Source organism: Lissotriton vulgaris, chromosome 5, assembly GCF_964263255.1.
Source record: "Lissotriton vulgaris chromosome 5, aLisVul1.2, whole genome shotgun sequence".
NCBI classification, from domain to species: domain Eukaryota; kingdom Metazoa; phylum Chordata; class Amphibia; order Caudata; family Salamandridae; genus Lissotriton; species Lissotriton vulgaris.
The window spans coordinates 1,591,182,693-1,591,202,637 of NC_141693.1; the positions used below are offsets into that span (position 1 = coordinate 1,591,182,693).

The window sequence follows — 19,945 nt, forward strand, 5'->3', positions numbered from 1 at the left end:
GAAATAAGCTGTCAGGTACCTGGTTCACAGATAGTCTTAGGGAAAAGAAGAAACAACGTAGAACTCTGGAAAGACAGCGTCGGAAAGACTATAGAGCCAACAGGAAAGTCTGATACAAGACAGCACTGAGAAAATACTATACCCTGTCAAAAGAGCTAATCGGCTCTAGTTTGAAGATAAGATAGAGGTAGCAGAGAATAAATCAAAGAAAATTTTCAAAGAGGCAAAAAACTTTATATCCCCTAAGGCCTGTGCCAGATTTCAACAACCATCGGTTGGATGGTGTGAACAGCTGGCCTAGTATCTTTTACAAATACAATGTAAAAGATACAGTGTTCATGGATGTGGTCTTACCTTGAGCATTCAGTCAAAAGCGGGTCTGATGGACGCAGTGTACTCGAGTACAGTCACTGCACTGGAGTCCACTCTTTACAGTTTCCACCATATGTCCTTGGAGGGGGCCCTGGCAGCCATTCGCAGCCTCAAAGCAGGGTCTCCCACAGATCCTTCTTCTCCCAACCTGGTAGTGCTTGGGGTAACTACCATAAAGCCACTAGTAAACAGGGTGTTAAATGCTTCTCTGTGCACAGCAACAGTATGCCTGTACTGGAACAGGCAAATGATCCCCCCCCGCAAAAAAAAAAAAACCACAGTTGAACCCATAGACCAGTCTAATTATGTCAGAACACGGGGGCTCACGATTCGATCCCCGGCGCATGATCCATTACTGATGCAGAGCCAGAAGCCCACTCCCTTGTCCAGACCTCGATCATGATAGGCGGCCGCAGGAAGCACGTCATCTGGTGTACAAAGGCCTTCATCCCCATATACAACTGTCACTGCGCCCCCTGCCAGGCACTTGAGACACCACAACAGGGGAGCAGCCAATGGTAGGGAACATGACACAGGGCCCAGGTATCCACACACTGCTTCACCCAATGTTTAAGTTCATACGATTTAACATCTTACACAAAGCCCACTTACCCCCTGCTAAAATTAGCGTTAACCCAGTGGTCGAAGTGAGCGGGATCGCCAGGGCACGGCGTGCCCCTACTCCTATAAATCAATGGATCCCGTTCTCCTACTTCATTTTAATAATGCGTCCCAGGACGGCAGAAATAACCAAGTCCTGCATAAAAGGCTCGGCTTAGGGACTTGTGAGGCGGGCAGAAAAGGTAAAGGTATCTTTCCCTTCTTGCCCAGAGAAGACAAGGACCGTGTCCACTTCTGCTCAGTCGCTGGCAGCTGCCCCCTCTCTTTCTTCCTCTTACTCCCCCTTTCTGTCTCGCTCCTCCTCACTGAAAACCGTGACTTCAAGAAACAGTCTCAGCCTCTCTTTCCTCATTTCGTTTATTTGCTCCCCTGTGAAATGGATCCAAAAAAGAAAAATACTTTTGGTGCAAATGTCTTTCTCTGACATTATTCTATTCCAAAGTACAACCTCAGGAGGGAGAGAAATAAAAGGTTCAACAATGAAAAATAAATAAATAACTAAATAAAGCAAGTCAGTGTTCACAAAGCCGCCAGAATGATTTTATTCACACCCAAGCACATTAGCGCCACTATACAGAGTTTGCCAATGAAGCGCTACTTTAGTTTTATCTTTTCTTTGAACAGCATTGTTTTCCCTGAATGAGGAAGTGCACCATTCCTGGAGATACTGCAATGCCGGATTTTTGGGTGGATTGGAAAACAAAATGCGTACCGCAGCTCAGTGTTCATGGATGTGGTCTTTTTAAACCATACTGCCTGCGTTTTGTAAGGATATAAGCAATGGATATTGAAATGGGTCCCTCCTGGGACCTGTAGTAATGTCCATCATTTTTCAGGCACAAGCACTCACTGATTTCTGAATAGTGAGTGTAAAAGCGTTAAGGTAACCTTGTTGTTCCTGCTTCCATTTCACATGCTTTACTTAATCTTGCATTCCCTATTAGTGTTTGCTTTTTGCAGGATGTTGTTGCTTTTTTTCCAGGCAGCATATTGCTCTTGTCTAGTGCGGAAATTTGAATCCAGTTGCATCCAGGTGTTTATAGCGGGGTACAATTGGGTTGTAGTTGAAGGCACTATGAGTTTCTGTCAGTGGAGCAGTATGGTGTTCAGTGGGGGAGAGGATGTTGCACTCTGGTCAGAGCTGCTGAATTCGGTACTGGGGAACTAGGTTCAGCCTTCATGACCGGTGCCCTAGACAACTCTCCTGAGGGAACACTTTCCCGTGCTATACCTTAGAAGGCCTCGCAAGACCTTAGAAGCCCTGGTGTCTTAGTACCAGCAGATGAACCGTAGCGGTGGAAAGTGTGGGTTAACCGTGAAGGCCTCTCCACCGTAATCCATACAGAAGTTCACCTCTAGTCTTGCAGGCAGGTCTATGAAACAGCACACCCTAGAGCAACAGTGACTCTGTCACTGAGGATATAGGATCCTTGAGAAGTGCCAGCTCTAGGGCAGTGTAACCAGTGTGTTCACACCGGGTGCTGACTTTGGGTGGCAAGTATATTATGGTTTTAGAAGTACTTGCTGCCTCCTTCCTGGCCTCCAGCAATTTTCGGCAACAATAAAAATGTTATGATAACTTCGTTGATTAATGTTCTTCCTAGAGAGAGATCAGAGTTTTGTCTAGTGGAAGTTTGGATTCATGGAAAGGTTGCGCAGAGGGTTAATGTGCCTGCTGCAAAGAACATGTACCATGCAGATCACAAAGTGCACATAATGTAAATAGGTCAGTGGGTTACTGCTTTTGTCAGACAGATCTTTGGTTACTGGCAGTAGGTTACGCAGCAGTGTTGACTAAATTATGCAGCAAAAAAAGGCTGCAACGTAAGGCAGTATATTTTTTTACATTTTTCCATATGCTAACAGTCTCTGGAAAGATTTTGCCTTATTAGTACCAGTAAAAGATACAAAGGTAGCAGCGAGAAAGGGGATCAGTCAACCTTTGCAAAGGGCCGTCCACCGCACAGCAACACAAGTCACATTTTTTTGTACCTTTTGATCCGTTTGAGCTACAAACAATTTATTAGTTAAAAATGTCAGATTATGTAGCAGATGTTGTATAATGTGGCATATATGAGAGATCCATAATTATATAGAAAACATTTGCAAATTAGGATCTTTTTCCCATTCATGTTTGAACTGCTCTTGTGGAAAAAGGGAGGAGAAGTGCTGAAGACAGAAAGTCCATGGATTAGAGACAAATGGCTTGTGCTTCCACTTTTAAGTGTATTTGGGACATTCTGTGATTGGAAACATATCCCACTTTGTGATTGTATTTTAATGTCAATAACTCATAATAAAACCTTGGATAATTATGTATATCCATTGATTGAAATTAATAACATAATAAGCTGTAACTGGTCAGTCAAATGCCAAACACATGCTAAAAATTGGGGTGTTTTGCGCATTCTGGCCACTCCTCTGACTCCGCCCACTGATCCAGTTCTCAGGTTATTCCCGCCCTCCGATTTTCCACCCACAGTTCCCCTACTTTTTTTCTCCCACTTCGACCACTGCGTTAACCCCAGCGCCAACACCTCTTGCACCGCGTAATGTTACTGCCTTGGGTAGTTTCTATCACATGTTATGTGATTGTCCTACTGGTGGCCTCTTTGCCCCGAAGCACTGAAATAGAATAATGTGGCAGCTCGTTGCTCAGATCTTGCCTTGCTGTTAGCCAAATAAGCAATTTCCATGAAATGAAAGGCTTCACAGCTAACACCCCCCCACCCACCCCCAACACTTGCGCCCGGGGCCTTGCCCAAAGTACTGTAATAGAATAGTGTGTCAGCTCAATTCTTAGAAATGTCTGTGCTGGTAACGAACTAAGCAATTATTATGAGCATGCCTCTGATGGGCCACAGAAGAGCCCATATTCCTGACCATAATAATAATAATCCACATTTGTAAAGCGCGAACCATCACCCGTTAGGGTCTCTAGGCGCTGAGGGCTGTCGGGAAGATTAAGCAAGCTATTGCCCAGAGTCACATGGTGCTGGGCTAATCTACCACCGGCCCCATGGATCGAACCGTGATCCCCAGATTCCAGAGTCAGTCACCCTGGCCGCAGCGCCACACCTCTCCTCGAGTCCATGGTGTCGAGACCGGACCTCAGAGGTTGTCTCGTAGCCCAAAACCATCCTGAACCCACATTGGCACAGTGTCCTCTCATGTGGTCCAGCAAATGGGGAAACCCCATCTGTGCCAATTTCCAAGGAGCTCCAGATAAGGCACCAGCGGGCACGTGTCATTGCAGGAATGAAGAACAGCCTCCCCAACAGACTCAATAAAGTAAATCTTTCTGTCTTGAAGTTTGGGAAAAGAAGGTCCCAGCAGACCGAGCTCCTCAGTTGACAAATGAGAGAACAGAAATATAGGTCATCTGGAGCTAGCCAATGATGACTTGCATCTTTTTTTTGTTTTTTTTGTTTTATGTAGCGCAAACTATACTAGAGTATCAGGGCGCTTTACATGAGCACCAGTTGCGTTACAGACAGACACGTTCCTTTGGTTGTTAGACGCGGGAGATTATGTGATTTTCCCAGAATCACAAGAAGTTGAGCGCCCCTATTGCTAAGAAGACCGCTGAACTTCTCCTTGAATATTTGGTCTTGGGCCGTCCATTACACTGAGACGACCATAAAAGCGGTCACATGCACTTTGTGTGCACCCTTTACCGTTTGGTTAGGACTGAACCAGTTTTACGTTTGCCCTGATGATGACCTCCAAAAAGATTTGCATATACCCCGTTCCTACTAAAGGTCTCGGGCCTTTAACGCTGGAGTGGGCCGTTAATAGCTGGCGTAGCCCTCTACGGCAGGCTATAAGGCTATAATATGCTATCCAATACCATGCCATTAGTGAGGGGTGATTTTCTCTGGCCACATTAGCCACTATTCTGGTTTGCTCAGTATATTGTGCTTTTTGTTTCAAGTGTTAATTGGATTATTATTGTGATTTGTTCATTGTTGGTGCATTCGTCTAAATTTGTGCTGTTGAGTGTACCAGATGGCTATGAAGTTCAAGTTCGATAGATATACTGAATTAAATATAAGTAAAATGAGAAAAGGTCTCAGACAAACGAGATTGATGTGTTTGTGTTTTTTCCATTAATGAATGATTAATGGCCATGTGGGGTTTCTTGATATTTATGATGTTTTGAAGAGTTTAAGTAATCATGCTGCCCTTGTCAACCCAGAAGTGAATGCCCAAACCAGAAGTGAATGACTCAACTTTTTAGAAGTCTAGTCTTTTTCTTCCTATCCTCCACTGCTCAGACCTTCATGGTCTCCAACTCTTTTACTTGCGGATTCATGTGAATCAAGAACGGTCAGTCTGTCTGTTCCTACTCGGACAATGGCCAGTGGGAACCACATGGATTGACCACTTGCCACAGGTGAGGTGGAAGTCAAAGGCAAAACACTGATAGTCAACGTGGAAGTCCAAGACAAACAGGGTGCTAAGTACTTGAATGGTAGTGACCTCACTGTGCTCAGCCTAGTGTCGGGCTGAAGGTCAGCATGGCTTGAACAACGTCAGCAGCTCTGGCTGCTTTCCCAAATTGTGGAAAGTTGTTCAATTTTACCGATCTTAAAGAACCCCAAACTTGATCCCAATGATACAGATAATTAGCCCTGCCAATTTCTCATCTTCCACTGCCTGCAAAACTTTTAGAAACATTTATAAACATTCAACTCTCAGAATACATCACGGAGCATAGATGGCCAGATGATACACAACACGGATTTAGGGATGGCCATAGCACAGAATCAGCTCGGATTAAGTTTATGTAGGAAATTAGAGAAGCATTGGACAACAGATGCAAAGTAGTCCTTATTTTACTGGACTATTCGGCCGCCTTCGACACTGTCTATCATGCCATCCTGGTGGATCCGCTAGCGGCTATAGGAGGGCAGGGATCTGCTCTCAACTTTTAAAGATTTTTTTTCTCGAAGATAGGATTCAATTCGCAGCCTTAGCTACTTTTAGGTTAGAACCTTTTGTATTTTCCTGACCTACAAATAGTAATACTCAGACAGCACACACCAGACAGAATCCTCTCAACATCCCCACGAAGATCTTCCCAAATAAAGCTAATTTTACTTTTACACACTCATAAAAACTATTTCTAAACTAAACACCCTCTGCTGCCACATGCAACAAAGAATATATAAACAATATGCACTATTCAAAAAATAGTTTCTACAGTCTTGCACAATAGTGTGTACAGATTAAGTAACTGTTACAGACCCATAATAATGTTTGAAATTACTATTCACATGCAAACCACACAATTAACTGAAAAACATGCATTATTTTTTAAATAAAGTCTCGGGCACACCTCAAACATCTATTGCGTTGCACCGACAGGCAAGTACACATAAAAATATGTGATTTCTATACAGACACATACATTGCATACATATATTTTCCTGCATATCTAATATATACAGTAAACCTTGAACCTCTGCTTTAACTGGGAACAAGCACTTGTAAAGCCACTAGGTATCGCCTATGAAAGAGCTATTGGCTTTGCCAATGAGTTTTAGCCATGTTGTACACTAGCGTGGCTGCTGTTCGGCATGACTTGAAGTTAGAAATGTAGATGAGAGTGGGGTGGAGTGGTATAGAGTGGAAGGGCGTAGTCTGGTGTAGCGTCATAGAGTGGAGTGGCTTAGAGTGTCATGGAGAGGAGTGTTGTAGAGTGGAGTGTCTTAGAGTGGAATATCTCAGAGTGGAGTATCGTGGAGTAGAGTGTCGTGGAGTATAGTGAAGTGAAGTAGAGTGAAGTGTTGTGCAGTAGAGTGAAGTGTCATGGAGTGGTGTACAGTGAAATAGAGTGGTGTGTCGTAAAATTGAGTGGCATAGAGTAGAGGATCTTGAAGTGAAATTGAGTGTTGTAGAGTAGAGTGGCATAGAGTGTTGTAGAGTAGGGTGGCATAGAGTGTTGTAGAGTAGGGTGGCATAGAGTGGCGTAGACGGCAGTGATGTATAGTGGAGTAGTGGAGCAGTGTTTTGTGGAATAGAGTGGAGTTGCTTATCCGGAGTTGCGTGGAGTAGCATAGAGGGAGTTGCGTAGAGTCGAGTCGAGTATTGTAAAGTGGAGTGGCATAGAGTGGAGGAGAGTGTCATTCAGTAGATTATCGTTGAGTGGGGCAGAGTGGAGTGCAGTGCAGTGTTGTAGAGTGGAGTGTCGTAGAGTGGAGTGTCTTAGAGTGGAGGAGAGTGGCCCAGAGTGAAGTTGAATAGAGTAGAGTGATTTAACGTGTCTAGAGTGGAGTGTTTTGGAGTATCAGGGAGTGTCGTATAGTGTTGTGGAGTGTCATAGAGTGGACAGGCGTCCGGTGGATGGGTGAAGAGAGGAGGGGTATAGAGTAGAGTGAAGTAAAGTGTTTTAGAGTGGAGCGGCGTAGAGTGGAATAGAGTGTTGTAGAGTGGAGTGTCTTAGAGTGTTGTGTGGATGTATGACGTTACAACGCATACTTTTACAACGCCTACCTTTACAACGCATTTTTTACACCGCAACATCCATTCAAACGCATACCATTACAACGCATACCATTACAACGAATACTTTGAAACTACCTTTACAACGCATACTACATTTACAACGCATACCATTACAACGCATAACATTACATTGCATGTAAGGTAAGTATTGGATAGTGTGGGGGTAAAAAATACTATTCTATCTCCAGGGGGTGCAACAGTAGGGTAAGTGTTGGATAGTGTAGGGGTTAAAATTACTATTCTAACTCCAGGGGGTGCAACAGTAGGGTAAGTGTTGGATAGTGTAGGGGTAAAAATTACTATTCTAACTGCAGGGGGTGCAACAGTAGGGTAAGTGTTGGATAGTGTAAGGGTACTATGTGTTGTAATGCTATGCGTTGTAATGGTATGCGTTGTAATGACTGCGTTGTAATGGCATGCGTTGTAGTGGTGTGCGTTGTAGTGTCATGCGTTGTAATGGTTGCGTTGTAAATGCATGCGTTGTAATGGATGTTGCATTGTAAAAGTTTTGTTGTAATGGTAGTGCGTTGTAAAAGTTTCGTTGTAAAGGTTGTTTCCCGTGTTGTGTCATTGAGTGGAGGGGCGTAGAGTGGAATGCGGTAGAGTTCCATAAAGTTGAGAGTTGTAGAGGAGAGGGGCTTAGAGTGGAGTATGCATGCTGTGGTAGCTCACCGCCCTTACAGACAACACATTTTCAATTGAAATTACCATTATACTTGCACATAGAGTTTTACTGATAAAACTATACAGTGCACAAAGAATGTGTGGAAATCGCACCACCTTGTGTATTGATTTGTTTGGATCATATTAAAATATTTGTTTCCACCACACTTTAGAATTACAAAATAAATGTTCTACATTTGTGCTTTCCTAATTCTGATATATTATGAAATATTTCCACAGATCATTTACAAACATTTAAATTTTTTTGTGTCCTAGAAAAATGTCTTTCCTTTCGCACCCTCAGATTGTCACATAAATCCTCTGACTTTGAAGCCGGAAAAAGAAAAGTAAACATCGTGCTCCCTCAAAGACAGAGCCTGACATTTGGCCTCTGTCTTTGAATGCACCACAAACGTGACTAGATAAGAGCAAAATGTAAAGACCTGTTTACAAAAGCAAGCACTCTTGGAAAAAAACATGGAGTGAGTCAGAAAAGAGGTAAACAGGCTATGCTCCATGACTAGGACAAAGACATACTGGACTGCCGAAAGCAATTAAAACCGGCAGACAGAAAGCAAGCATATGTGAGATGCAGACCACAAAGCCAATGGTAAGCAATGGGCAGAATGCATTCCTAGGTCACCTTTCAGAATGTCCCCTAGAAGTCTTCATCAACCAGACAGCTCTCTGGTAGTCTAAAATAACACTTCTCTGTTTAAGTGAGGGTGTAATAGGGTTGTAACAGTTTTTTTTAGGTTAGGATAGTAGCTTCTAAAGCGCTCGAATGCCGAGGCGTCTTGGCGCCGGGTGTGTGAGCAGGGTGAACAATGCTGTAGACTCAAGGGTTATTGTTTACCGGGAACAGCCAAGTCTTCAACAATTTCCTGAAAAGCATCTGATTAGGTTGAAGTCGCAGGTTGATCGGTATTTGGTTCCAGAGTTTTGCCGCGCAGTGTGATAGGCCGCGGCCACCCCATTTAACTCTGCGTATTTTTGGGATGTTAACAAGGCCAGAGTTAGAGGATCTAAGGGTTCTGGAAGGAGAGTACCAGGAGAACAGTCTCTGGACCTCAGTCGACCATTCTCCATAGAGAGCCTTGTGTACCATGCAGAGGGCATTAAATTCGACTCGTTGATGGACAGGGAGCCATTGGAGTGACCTTATGGCAGCCGAGGTGGAGTAACCTTTTGGTATGTTCATCAATAGTCGTGACTGAAGTTTGGTTTTCTGAGACTTGTCGATGCCCATGAACAAGGCATTGCAATAGTCTAGTTTTGAGAGAAAGAGCCCTACTACAACCGTTTTTTGAGCCAGCCTTTGCAGTTAGGAGGAGATTGTTGGCCTCTTCCTGGGAGAGTGGCCGAAAACGGACTAACTAAACAGGTGCAGTTTTTTTCTCCTGCACAGTGTTGTTACTGATGCGCGTGACATCATGGGTGCTGAGGAGCTCGTTATAGATCAGTTGAACCTTGCTTTGAAAGAATATAGCCATTTTGTTGCAAAAAAGCTTGATCTGGTCTAAACTGATTGTTCTAGGTGGGTTTGACTAACATTTGAATGGATTTGAAAATCTCCCCAGAAGAGTTGTTGGCGGCCTCAATTTTTGTGGTGAAACAGACCCGTTTGGCTTCAATAATGGCCTCCTTGTATTTTTCTAGATTTAAGTTATAGGCCAGGCCTCTTTGTGCTCCTTGCTGTAGTCTGATCTCCAGATTCGTTCACTTCTTCTACAGTCAATTTGTATCCGTTTGAGGTCTGGCCCGTACCAAGGTGCAGTTGGTGAGAATCTTTTGACTGAGATTGTATTTCCAATTGTTGACTGTGCTAATTAATCCACCACCTATTTTAGGGGTTTGTCTGCTGTCCACCTTCAAATGTGGGTAGCGTTAGTGTCAGGTGCTTGTTGTTTGGTAAAACACAAAACAATTTTTTTTCAGTGGCTTATGCATGCCTAAATGAACTGGGAATAATCCTAGATCTTATCCATGGAGCACAGGGCACATGGGTCAGACCGTCAGATGGGCTGTGCATGGCATTCGGCCTCGATGGGACTGTTCAAATGGCCTTGACCCACCACTAATTTAGTGAATTGGCTGCAACAACCATTCCTTCTTTTCAACATTTGCATGAAACCACTGTTATAACTAATCAACAGCTTCGACCTACCTGATACAGTTATGCATATGACACCAATAATACTCAAACTCAAAAACCATCAAAAAAACACATAGGACACTCAACAATTGTCTCAAAACTACAGAGCAGAGGAACACATGGAACCACCTCAAAATGTTTGCAGCTAAAACCAAAGAAATCACATGTGGAGAATGGAAAAGTAATTTTTAGCCTTCTGAGTGGCACCCCCACTAGGACCACAACTAAGAATAGCTAAGTATGCACAAAATCTTTGAATTGTCATGGACTCTGCACTCTCCAGGGACACTGAAGTGGACAAACTAACTAAATTAGCCTTCTACACTTCAAAACACTTCATAGCATTTTCCATATCTGAGATTCCCTCAAGCATTTCAAGCAACAACAACACTCTTCCTCTCAAAACTGGATTATACAAATGGCTTCTATCAAAGAATTCCAACTCAACTATAAAAGGATTCCAGATAATTCGGAATTCAGCAGCAAGACTGTTTTCACATGGAAAGATATGAACACATATATTTGCTGTCCTGAAGGGTCTCCACAGGCTTTATCACTCACAAGGCTAAAATAGTCGAGAATTCCTCCTAATGCAAATGAACAAATGCTCCCAGCGTCAGAACTTATGTTGCAGACTAACTCAATGGCTTATCAGTCTTTAGGTAGGCTACCAAACTATGGAACTCCTTTCTTCAAAAATAAGAGCTACTGACAATCCCCTGGAATTCAGAGGAATAGTTAACAATAGGTTATCCTCAACCTGATCCAACATGGACAACCGGATGCACCAGCTTTATAAAGAAGAAATACACAAGAAAAATTCCAGACAATCTCTCCAACTTCTGTTCGATCCAACTTGGCACCCCTTACGGGAAAAGGTAATCAATCCTATTGGTGGACAGACCTTTGGTCCATCTTTAGAGCTTATTAAAAGAACATATTAACCCCTTGGCCGCAGGGGTAATTCCCCTGCTGTGCTGGGGGGGAGCCCACAGCGCCCCGGTGCTCGTGACAAGCTCAGCTCGTCACGTAGCATGGTGCTGCTGTGCTCATGACAAGCTCAGCTCGTCACGGCAACGCCCGTTTCCTCAGAACGCTCAGCACAGCGGGGGAATTATCCCTGCGTGTTAGTGCCGCGGCCGTTATGACGAGCTCAGCTCAGCTCGTCATGAGCACAGCGCAACCGTGGCTCATGACGAGCTGAGCACGTCATGAGCATGGGAGGGGTTAAAAAACGGCCTCACTGGCAAATAATGCCAGCCCGTATTTTTTACACTTATACGCTTAAGATTGTGTGCAGTTTTCACAAATCACCTCCTCCTATGTTGTTAAATCCTGCATAGTACCTTTACCTTGGTTTACAAGTATTAAATGCCCCCTCTCCTCTTCTCCTTCACCACTATCAAACAACCCCTCTCATGACACACCATCGCCTGTATACCCTATCACTATTAATATTGAAAGTGTTATACAGCTCGAACATGATCCTCCCACCGCCCCTTGTACCAGAGCGCTTTACAATTGTTCAGAGACAAATAACCAGGGCTTGAGTCGGTGGTACACGCAGGTACACAGCGTCCACCCACTATTTTTACAGGGTGTTGACGCCGTCCCCCCTGCCAAGAAGTTAGGCCCCACAAAAATATTATGAACTTGTCCCGGTGTTAAGACACCTGTACACGTTCAGCAGTGTCTGTACTTTGTCTGCTTTCCATTCCCAGCAGCAACGTGCAGGCAGCGAGGGAGCCTTTTTTCCCCTCCAGCTAGACCGAAGTTAAGGGGCCATCCGGCCTCCTTTTGTTTGTATATGCTGGCTGGGGGCCGACTGGAACCTTACATTTAAATGTATATGCCACAGGAACTTAAGAGAGGCATGCTTTTGCCTTTGTGTTGTCCCTGTATATAAATACAAACATTGTAAGACTGCCTGTTGGGTTAGTCTCTCCCAGTATTTACACAAATAATTTAAATAGCACTATTTTATTTCTTTTATAGCGCTGTTTCGTGATGTCATGAGGTCATTTGCATATTGTCTTACTTGGTCAGTCCCCACACTTCTTTTTATAGGACTTGTGCCCTGTAAATAACATCAATGATATCACAGTGTAGAAAAATACAGGATAAGGAGGCACCAGCGGCGGTGTGTCCATTGGGGCGTTAGGGCGTTGCCCTCCCAAAGCGCACTGCCGCCATCCCGGGACCGCCACACTCTGGGCTCAGCACAAATTCAGCATGTAGTTTATGGCCGGCCGGTCACCGGGCCGGACCAGAAACCATCGGGAACAGAGGGGGGGTGGGTGGGGCTGTGCAGACGCGCGGCGCAAGTGCGCCTAGAGGACAGGCCATTTTCCTGCCCAGCTGGATCATGCGCACTAGCCCTCCCCCTTGGGAAACCGGGGGTTGCCTCATGCCGCAGCCCCCGGCCTCCTAATGGGGTGGGGAATTTGGCTGCTCCAGCCAATCCTGAGCTGGAGTAAGTCAGTCCGACCTGCCTGCCTGGTGACGTCTGGCATGACGTGGGTCATGTGACGTCACTTCCTTAGTCACTCTCACCCCGCACCCCGCACCCGCAGCCATTGCCACACACAGTGAGTGCTGGCTCCCGCTTCAAACGTCGTGTTCCGTGTTCGTGTCCTGATGGTGGTGCCGTGGTCTGGTGGTAACTCTTCTGAAACCCGCATCCGCCTCGTCGTGGAGCTGACTACGACCGTTACCTTACTGCAACTGGGGACATCGACGAGAACTACTGAGGTGATGAGGTGAGCCGTGATGGTGATCACAATGGCGATTACCCCCCTTTTGCATTGTTTTTCAAACTCTCACCACCCGAGCCGTTACATTTTACCCATCCCCCACATGCAAGACTTGTTTGGGAAGGTGACGGTGTCGTTGCTTGTACTCCTCTTGCTCTTGGACTTGTCACTCCGCCCTGCCGCTCCCTGCCTCCACCATTCATTAGGAAAATGAACATTCAACATCTCACGTGCACAAGCCGCCTTGTGCTTCGGCACCAACAGCAGCTTGTCCATATTTCGCACCATTCCATCATGCACTGTCATCTCTCACCGTATGCCTCCAATCTGTATGCCGAGCTCCCATCTACCTCATCTATCAGTTCTGTAAAATGAATGGCCTCATTGAAATCGCTACCGGCAACATTACTTCATCGTCTCCATTTCTTTGCGTTATTGACCATCATGCAGCATCACAGCCATTCGCATTCGCACCTGTTTTAAACCACATTCACATCTACATGTGCCCAATCACTCTACGTGCTCCCAACTCCGTGACTCATTACCCCGCTGCTATACCTCGGTAGCCCATTTTCAAACCTGGTGATTATTGCAGGGTCCGTGACCCTCCTCGCATGGGGATAAAATGGTGGGCAGAGCAGGCAAAATGTGTGTGGCAAGATTGTACACCTTGTATACCACGCGATATTTCGAGCTTTTAAAAGTCTGATTACAATAGGACTGCATTTAGACAATAGTGATTTTACCTGCCTGTCCTTTTAAATCAGCACAAACCATCGGAGACGTGGAACCCCTGAGCAATGTTCCTTTCATTTAGAGGAGAAGGCGAGAAGCGGGGACATTTGGTGGAATGAATACTAAAACGTTACAGTAGAGCAATGAAATACAAGTTAACCATCATAGGCTTTCAGTCTGCAAAGGTGAGGCGACTTGAGCCTCATTTAAAAACAGCACATGAATGCACGAGGTGATAAAGCTTGTATCTTTATTTTGGGAAGGTCTTCTCCAAGAACGTTAGGGACATTAATCATATGAAGTGCTGTTTGAGGAGGACCCTCTCTCAGGCCAATGCCTTGTGCAGGTTTTACAAAATGTATGGGAGACGTCATTTTGGGCATATCTTGTCGGTTTATAGGGCCAAAATCCCCTCTCCCACTGTTATGTGTGCAAAGTGTTAGGTATGAGTTACTGGCACTGTTTTGAGGGGATGGAAGGTCAAATTTTTCGTCAGATGTGAAACATGAATACACTTGCAACATCTCATGCTTTGTAACTGGAGTTTGGCTTCTTATTCCTTTTACCTGGCTGCTGGTTCAAGGTGGGGAAACTCACTCCTCTGTGAGGTAGTCAGAAATGCATTGTATCTCAAAGTCTGTTATGAAGCCACATATTGATAAGCAAGTAGCTACCTATGTTGTATGACATCTCTTTATTACTGTCATAACTGCACTTTCACAATTTCTTTATTAACCTTCCTTCCTTCTCAAAATTGCTTGCAAATGCACCATTTGTCCACTCGATTTTCACATTTATGGGGGGGGGGGGGGGGGGTTGGCCGGGGGTGTTCGGGCACGCTCTCGCGAGCTACAGTGCGGAAAACATTTTCCGGCCCACCAGGTTCAAATTTCACCAGCCGCCACTGGGGTACACCCAGATAAGGGAGGGTACGATACAGTGCCAGGACCGATACATCGAAAACAATGCCAGCAGGAGAGCAGGAGTCATGGATAATTGACGTGTCAGGTGCGATTCCCTTTCAGACCGGGCACGGCACATTCAACGAACTGAAAGTGGGCCAACCTGAAATGATGCTTTTCCTACACTAATTTGCATGCCCCTTTGCACTTATTTCCTATTATATATCTCTGTAAACTGGCTACACCTCATTCAATACATAACAACCTCTACTTTCTTTAAACCAAATAATACATACTCTGTTGCCGCCCTCGCATAAGTCATTTGCATTACGCCAGAAAGCCTCTACTAATGATGTCACCTCCGCGAGTAATTACATTTATCACAAAAGCAATTGAAGTAAATGCATTGAACGCTTTCCATGAAAGCACAAGACTAAACCTAGTAACCTAACCGCTGGATCGGACCACTAATCCTGGGTTACAGGCTAGTAGCATGCTACTCAGCGCAAAGCACCTAAACACCTCTTCAGGGGTAGAAAGCGCTACATGAATGAAATGATACGATACAACCATCCTTGAATCTTAGCAGGCCTCTCCTTCCGCCTACCTTGCTGCTTCTCGTCAGGGACCACAAATATTCGTTTGCTGGACCTTAGTGGCTCTTTATAGCAATTAAATGCCAAAAGGCATCTGTGGTCCAGCCCTAAGTTTCATACCACATAGTGGCTCTGAGCTTTCTGCTCAACACTGACACAAGAGCTCCCTGCTTGTCCTCGTTACCACCTCTAGCGCAAGGGGCAGGTCGCCGGGTGGCGCTCTAGCACCAAAAACTCGAGGGTCCAGAACATTCCTTTTACAAATCATTGTTTTCAGAGGTATTAGGTCAGTTGGAGCCCCTGAACCAGGACCACCACCGCTCCAAGATTGAGCTGAGTTGGCAATCGAACAGGCAGAACAGGAGCACTGAAACTTGTGAGATGGAGTCACCTAACCTTACACCAGGGGTTCAGTCCCCAAGGTCCCCTCTCCCTCTGCATGCTCTCTCCTCCCTCTGCATGCACCCCCTTCAACTGCAAGCTCTCCCCTTCCTTTCTACATGCACCTCTCCCTCTGTATGCTCTCTCCTCCCTCTGCATGTTCTCTCCTTCCTCTGCATGCTCTCCCCTCCCTTTGCATGCACCCCTTCCACTGCATGCTCTCCTTTCCTTCTGTATGCTCTCCCCTTCCCACTGCATGCTCTCCACCCCCTCCCCCCCTCTTCCCACCGGGCAGGACTTACCTGAACAGAAGATCCCCATCCACAGCCATGCTGCTAGGAGACGGGCCTCCATTGGCGCGGGCCTACAGGTACCCGGTGGTCCCGAGTTCACTCGAGCGGCCTGGAAGGGACCAGAGGTCAAGTGCTCGACAGACAGGCCCCTCGTCAAAGGACTGGCCAGCAAAGCTTGAGTGCACTTGTGGAAGCAACGCCGGATGAGCAGCACTGGCACTGCTTCTGGGCGCTAGTTGTGTGTGCTTCCAGGCACTAGTTGTGTGCGCTTCCGCAGAGCACGGGAAGCGCAATCGGTGCGCGAGGGGAGAGGCGAGCAGGCATCAGAACAGGTACGGTCTGCAGCAGAAGAGCTGGGGCCTTGAGGCGGAAGTCGAGAGGAGATGAAAAGGGCTATAGTAAGCAGGAAGGAAAGAAGATAAAAAGGAAAAGAGCGTTGGGAAAGGAGGAGAAGGGAGTGGAGGAAGGAGAGGCGCTGGGATGGAAGGCGTGAGATAGGAGGAAGGTGGGATGAGAACGGAGGGTGTGTTTCAGATAAGGTGGTGGCGTGGTTAGGAGGACGGACAGGGCAATGCTGAAGAGAAGATATGGAAATGAGCGGGAGGGAGAGGGGAGAGGAGGTCAGAACGCGCGATGGGTTGAGAATGAAGCAAGGGCAGCGGAAAGGAGAGAGGATAGGAAGTGACGACTAGGATGGAGAGGCGATGGCAGAGGAGAGATGGGATGAATGGAGGGTGAGGAGGGGCACAGAGAGCAGCTGAGGCGGCGAAAAGGAGATGGAGAAGGGGAGGAGCTAAAAAGATGACAGGGAAGGGCAGGTGACGAGAGGCAAGGAGGGACGAGGCAGGATGCTGAAGGAAGGAGAGGTTGTAAGGAAGAGGGGCAGAACGAAGGGAGAGGGGAGATGAGAGCGAGTGTGTGAGAACAAGGACGGATGGGAAGGCAAGGAGGAGAAAGTGTGAGGAACAAGGAAACGAGGTGAGAAAGAAGGTGGGGAATCAGAGAAACGTGAGGAAAGAAGAGGGAGAACCACATCTAAAAACAACTCGGAATAGAGAAATGCAAGGGGTGTTAAGAAGGGGGTAGGCGGTGGAATAAGTGGTGACGACAGGGAAGAGCGTGGCAGAGTGTAAAAACGAGGCGGAGGAAAGAAGGTCATAGAAGGGAAGGTGAAAGAAAGGGCGGGAATGACAAACGCGAGGTGAGAGCGGAGGCGAGGAACGAGCAGCTGCCGGCCTCGGTTAAAGAAAACCGCTCAATGCCGCGGCTCTGCCTGCATCGTGCATCACCTCTCCTCACACCCCCGCCTCCCTCACCGCTTCACTATTCAGAGCGCCCTGGGGGTTTCACGGCATGGAGCGCTCGCTGGTGAATCCTCCCCCTGCCCCTCCATCCCTCCCACCACCGCTTCTGTCAGAGCAGCCACAAGGGTGAATGTGAAGGATAAAGGCGGCCGAGGGTCACTGCCCCCACACCGCCAGTACTGCATGCTGCAAAGCACCGTGCACGCGCTGCTCGTCGCACTACCTCCCCGCCCCCCGCTCACATGACACACAGCACTGCACGCTGGACCAGTGCATCCACGCCAGTCAGTGCCCGGCACTGCACACTGCCTGCGTATCCATCTCCCTCCCTTGCCGTGCAACCCTTCTGTCAAAGCAACCTCCAAGAGGACGCATTGGAGAAAGCGGGCCAAGCCCCGCCCCCCCCCCCCCCAACATGACGCACTGCCCTCAGCATCTGCATCCTCTGCACACCAAACTGCCCTGTCTATGCACACTGCAACAACACTGCACACTGTCCGACCCTCACCCACGAATACTTTCCCACACACACACACAGGACAGTGACCGCCCCATCACCGTTCCTCCTTCATTATTCATAGTCACGGCACTGCAATGTCACACACATCTGAAAATAACTCTACAACACTGCACAATGCTCTTCATCAGTAATCAGTGACCATCTTACACCCTCTCCATCCTCAACACTGTATACTGTCCCAGAGCACTGCCCACTTCTCTCCTCGTCATGCGCACTTGCGCCCCAAACTGCACATTGTTGGTGTGTTAGTCCCCAACACTGCACGCGGACTCCTAATGATGCAACACACTTTCGCTATCCCCAAAAGATATACCCTTTCACTACGGTCCCTAAGAGAAGCCAACTCTCAGATTTTCACAAGGTGGGGCAACTATATGTCGCTTGATGGAGCTACAATTCCCACAACACCTAGATTGACCCCTTCATAGTGATTAGTGACCAAATGAAATTTTGCTGAACCCAGTGCTTAACTAATAACAAGTTGACGACAAAGCCATAAAACAAGCACTATGAAATACTTTGATTTGATTGGCAAATTTATAAAGCGCACAATTGCCCATGGGCGTCTTGGCGCTGAATCAATGAAAATCAAGGTCTGCCGAAGAATGGTGTTCTAAGAAGTAAACAGCCAGGGGTCTTATTTATGAAGGCCTTGCGCCACCGGTGCGTGTCTTTTTCCCATTTTAAAAGTCACGTAAAAGTCGCGCAAGACCTTCATAAATAAGGCCCCAGGTTTTTACCTCTTTCCTGAATGCAAGTAGAGATGGGCTGTTTTCGATTGTAATAGGGAGAAGGTTCCAGGTCTTGGCAGCCTGAAGCAGGAAGCTTACCCCCCTACCCCCACCTAACTTGCTTGACCACTGCGCCTCTCACCAGGCCGGGTCACCCCCTTGCTTCTCCTGCCGCCTCCTGCTCCTGCCTGGAGGCGGCCAGGAGGCTCCTGCCTGCTCCTGCCTGCCTCAGCAGAGCCGCCCGCTTGCCAGTTTCCCGCCGTAGCTCGCCACAGGCCCCGCCCACCACCGGCCCATTGGCCGAGCCGCTCCCGCCGCCCAGCTGACCCGCCCTCTCGTCCCCCTTCTTAAGGGGACAGCAAGGAGTGCTCGGGAGTGACCACTGCGCCTCTCACCAGGCCGGGTCACCCCCTTGCTCCTCCTGCCGCCTCCTGCTCCTGCCTGCTCCTGCCTGCCAGCCTTGCCGCCTTTTCTCGCCGCAGACGCCCCCCTGGCCCCCCGAGCGGCCCAGCCTCAGCAGAGCCGCCCGCTCGCCAGTTTCCCGCCGCAGCTCGCCACAGGCCCCGCCCACCACCGGCCCATTGGCCGAGCCGCTCCCGCCGCCCAGCTGACCCGCCCTCTCGTCCCCCTTCTTATGACGCCCCCAGAGCGACCGCGCAGTGGACGCGCGCAGCGGGAGCACCGATTGAGCGCCGAAGGTGCGCCAAAGGTAAGCCCGTCTGCGCCCGTCCGCGCCTGGACCGCGCCCAGCGCCAGGACCCATGGACCCCGCAGACCCCAGCCCACCCGCCGGACGTACGACGCCGCCACCCTCAATGCACTCAACGCCGGCCGAATCCCAGGATGCTACAGGGCCACCCCGAGACGCACCCACGGACCTTTCTGCTGCAACGCCTGCAAGTTCACCTGCATCCGGACCAGCACTACTCCTGCACCAACCAAGACCAAGACGAGCAACAGCAGCAGCCACCTGAAATGCATCCTGCTCAACACCCGCTCCGTCCACAGACACGCCATCGAGCTCTGGAACCTGCTCGACACAACCTCACCAGACGTCGCCTTCCTCACGGAAACCTGGATGAACGCCTCTTCAGCGCCCGCCATCGCCATCCCAGACGGCTACAAGATCATCCGAAGGGACCGCATCAACCAGACCGGAGGAGGCATCGCCATCATCCACAGGAACACCATCCGCATCACGACCAACACCCAGGACACCCTCGCACCCGCCGAGCACCTGCACTTCCAGGTCCACATCAACCCCAAGACCACCCTCAGAGGCACCCTCATCTACAGACCCCCTGGACCACGCACACAATTTAGCGAAGACATCGCCGACTTCATCCGCCCGCACGCCCTCCCCTCCGCTGACTACATCCTCCTCGGGGACCTCAACTTCCACCTGGAGA

General features: G+C 47.9%; 1 protein-coding gene across 2 annotated transcripts in view; it reads right to left on the reverse strand.

The window, feature by feature from the left end:
- Positions 1-17,347, reverse strand: part of LOC147716760 (neuritin-like) — a 49,677-nt gene extending 32,330 nt beyond the window's left edge. For both annotated transcript variants that reach the window (XM_086923711.1, XM_086923710.1), the window contains exon 1: positions 15,991-17,347. In XM_086923711.1, the coding sequence (XP_086779837.1) occupies positions 15,991-16,042 (52 nt within the window). In that variant the 5' untranslated portion in view covers positions 16,043-17,347. The remainder of the gene's footprint in view (positions 1-15,990) is intronic.
- Positions 17,348-19,945: the final 2,598 nt, after the last annotated feature.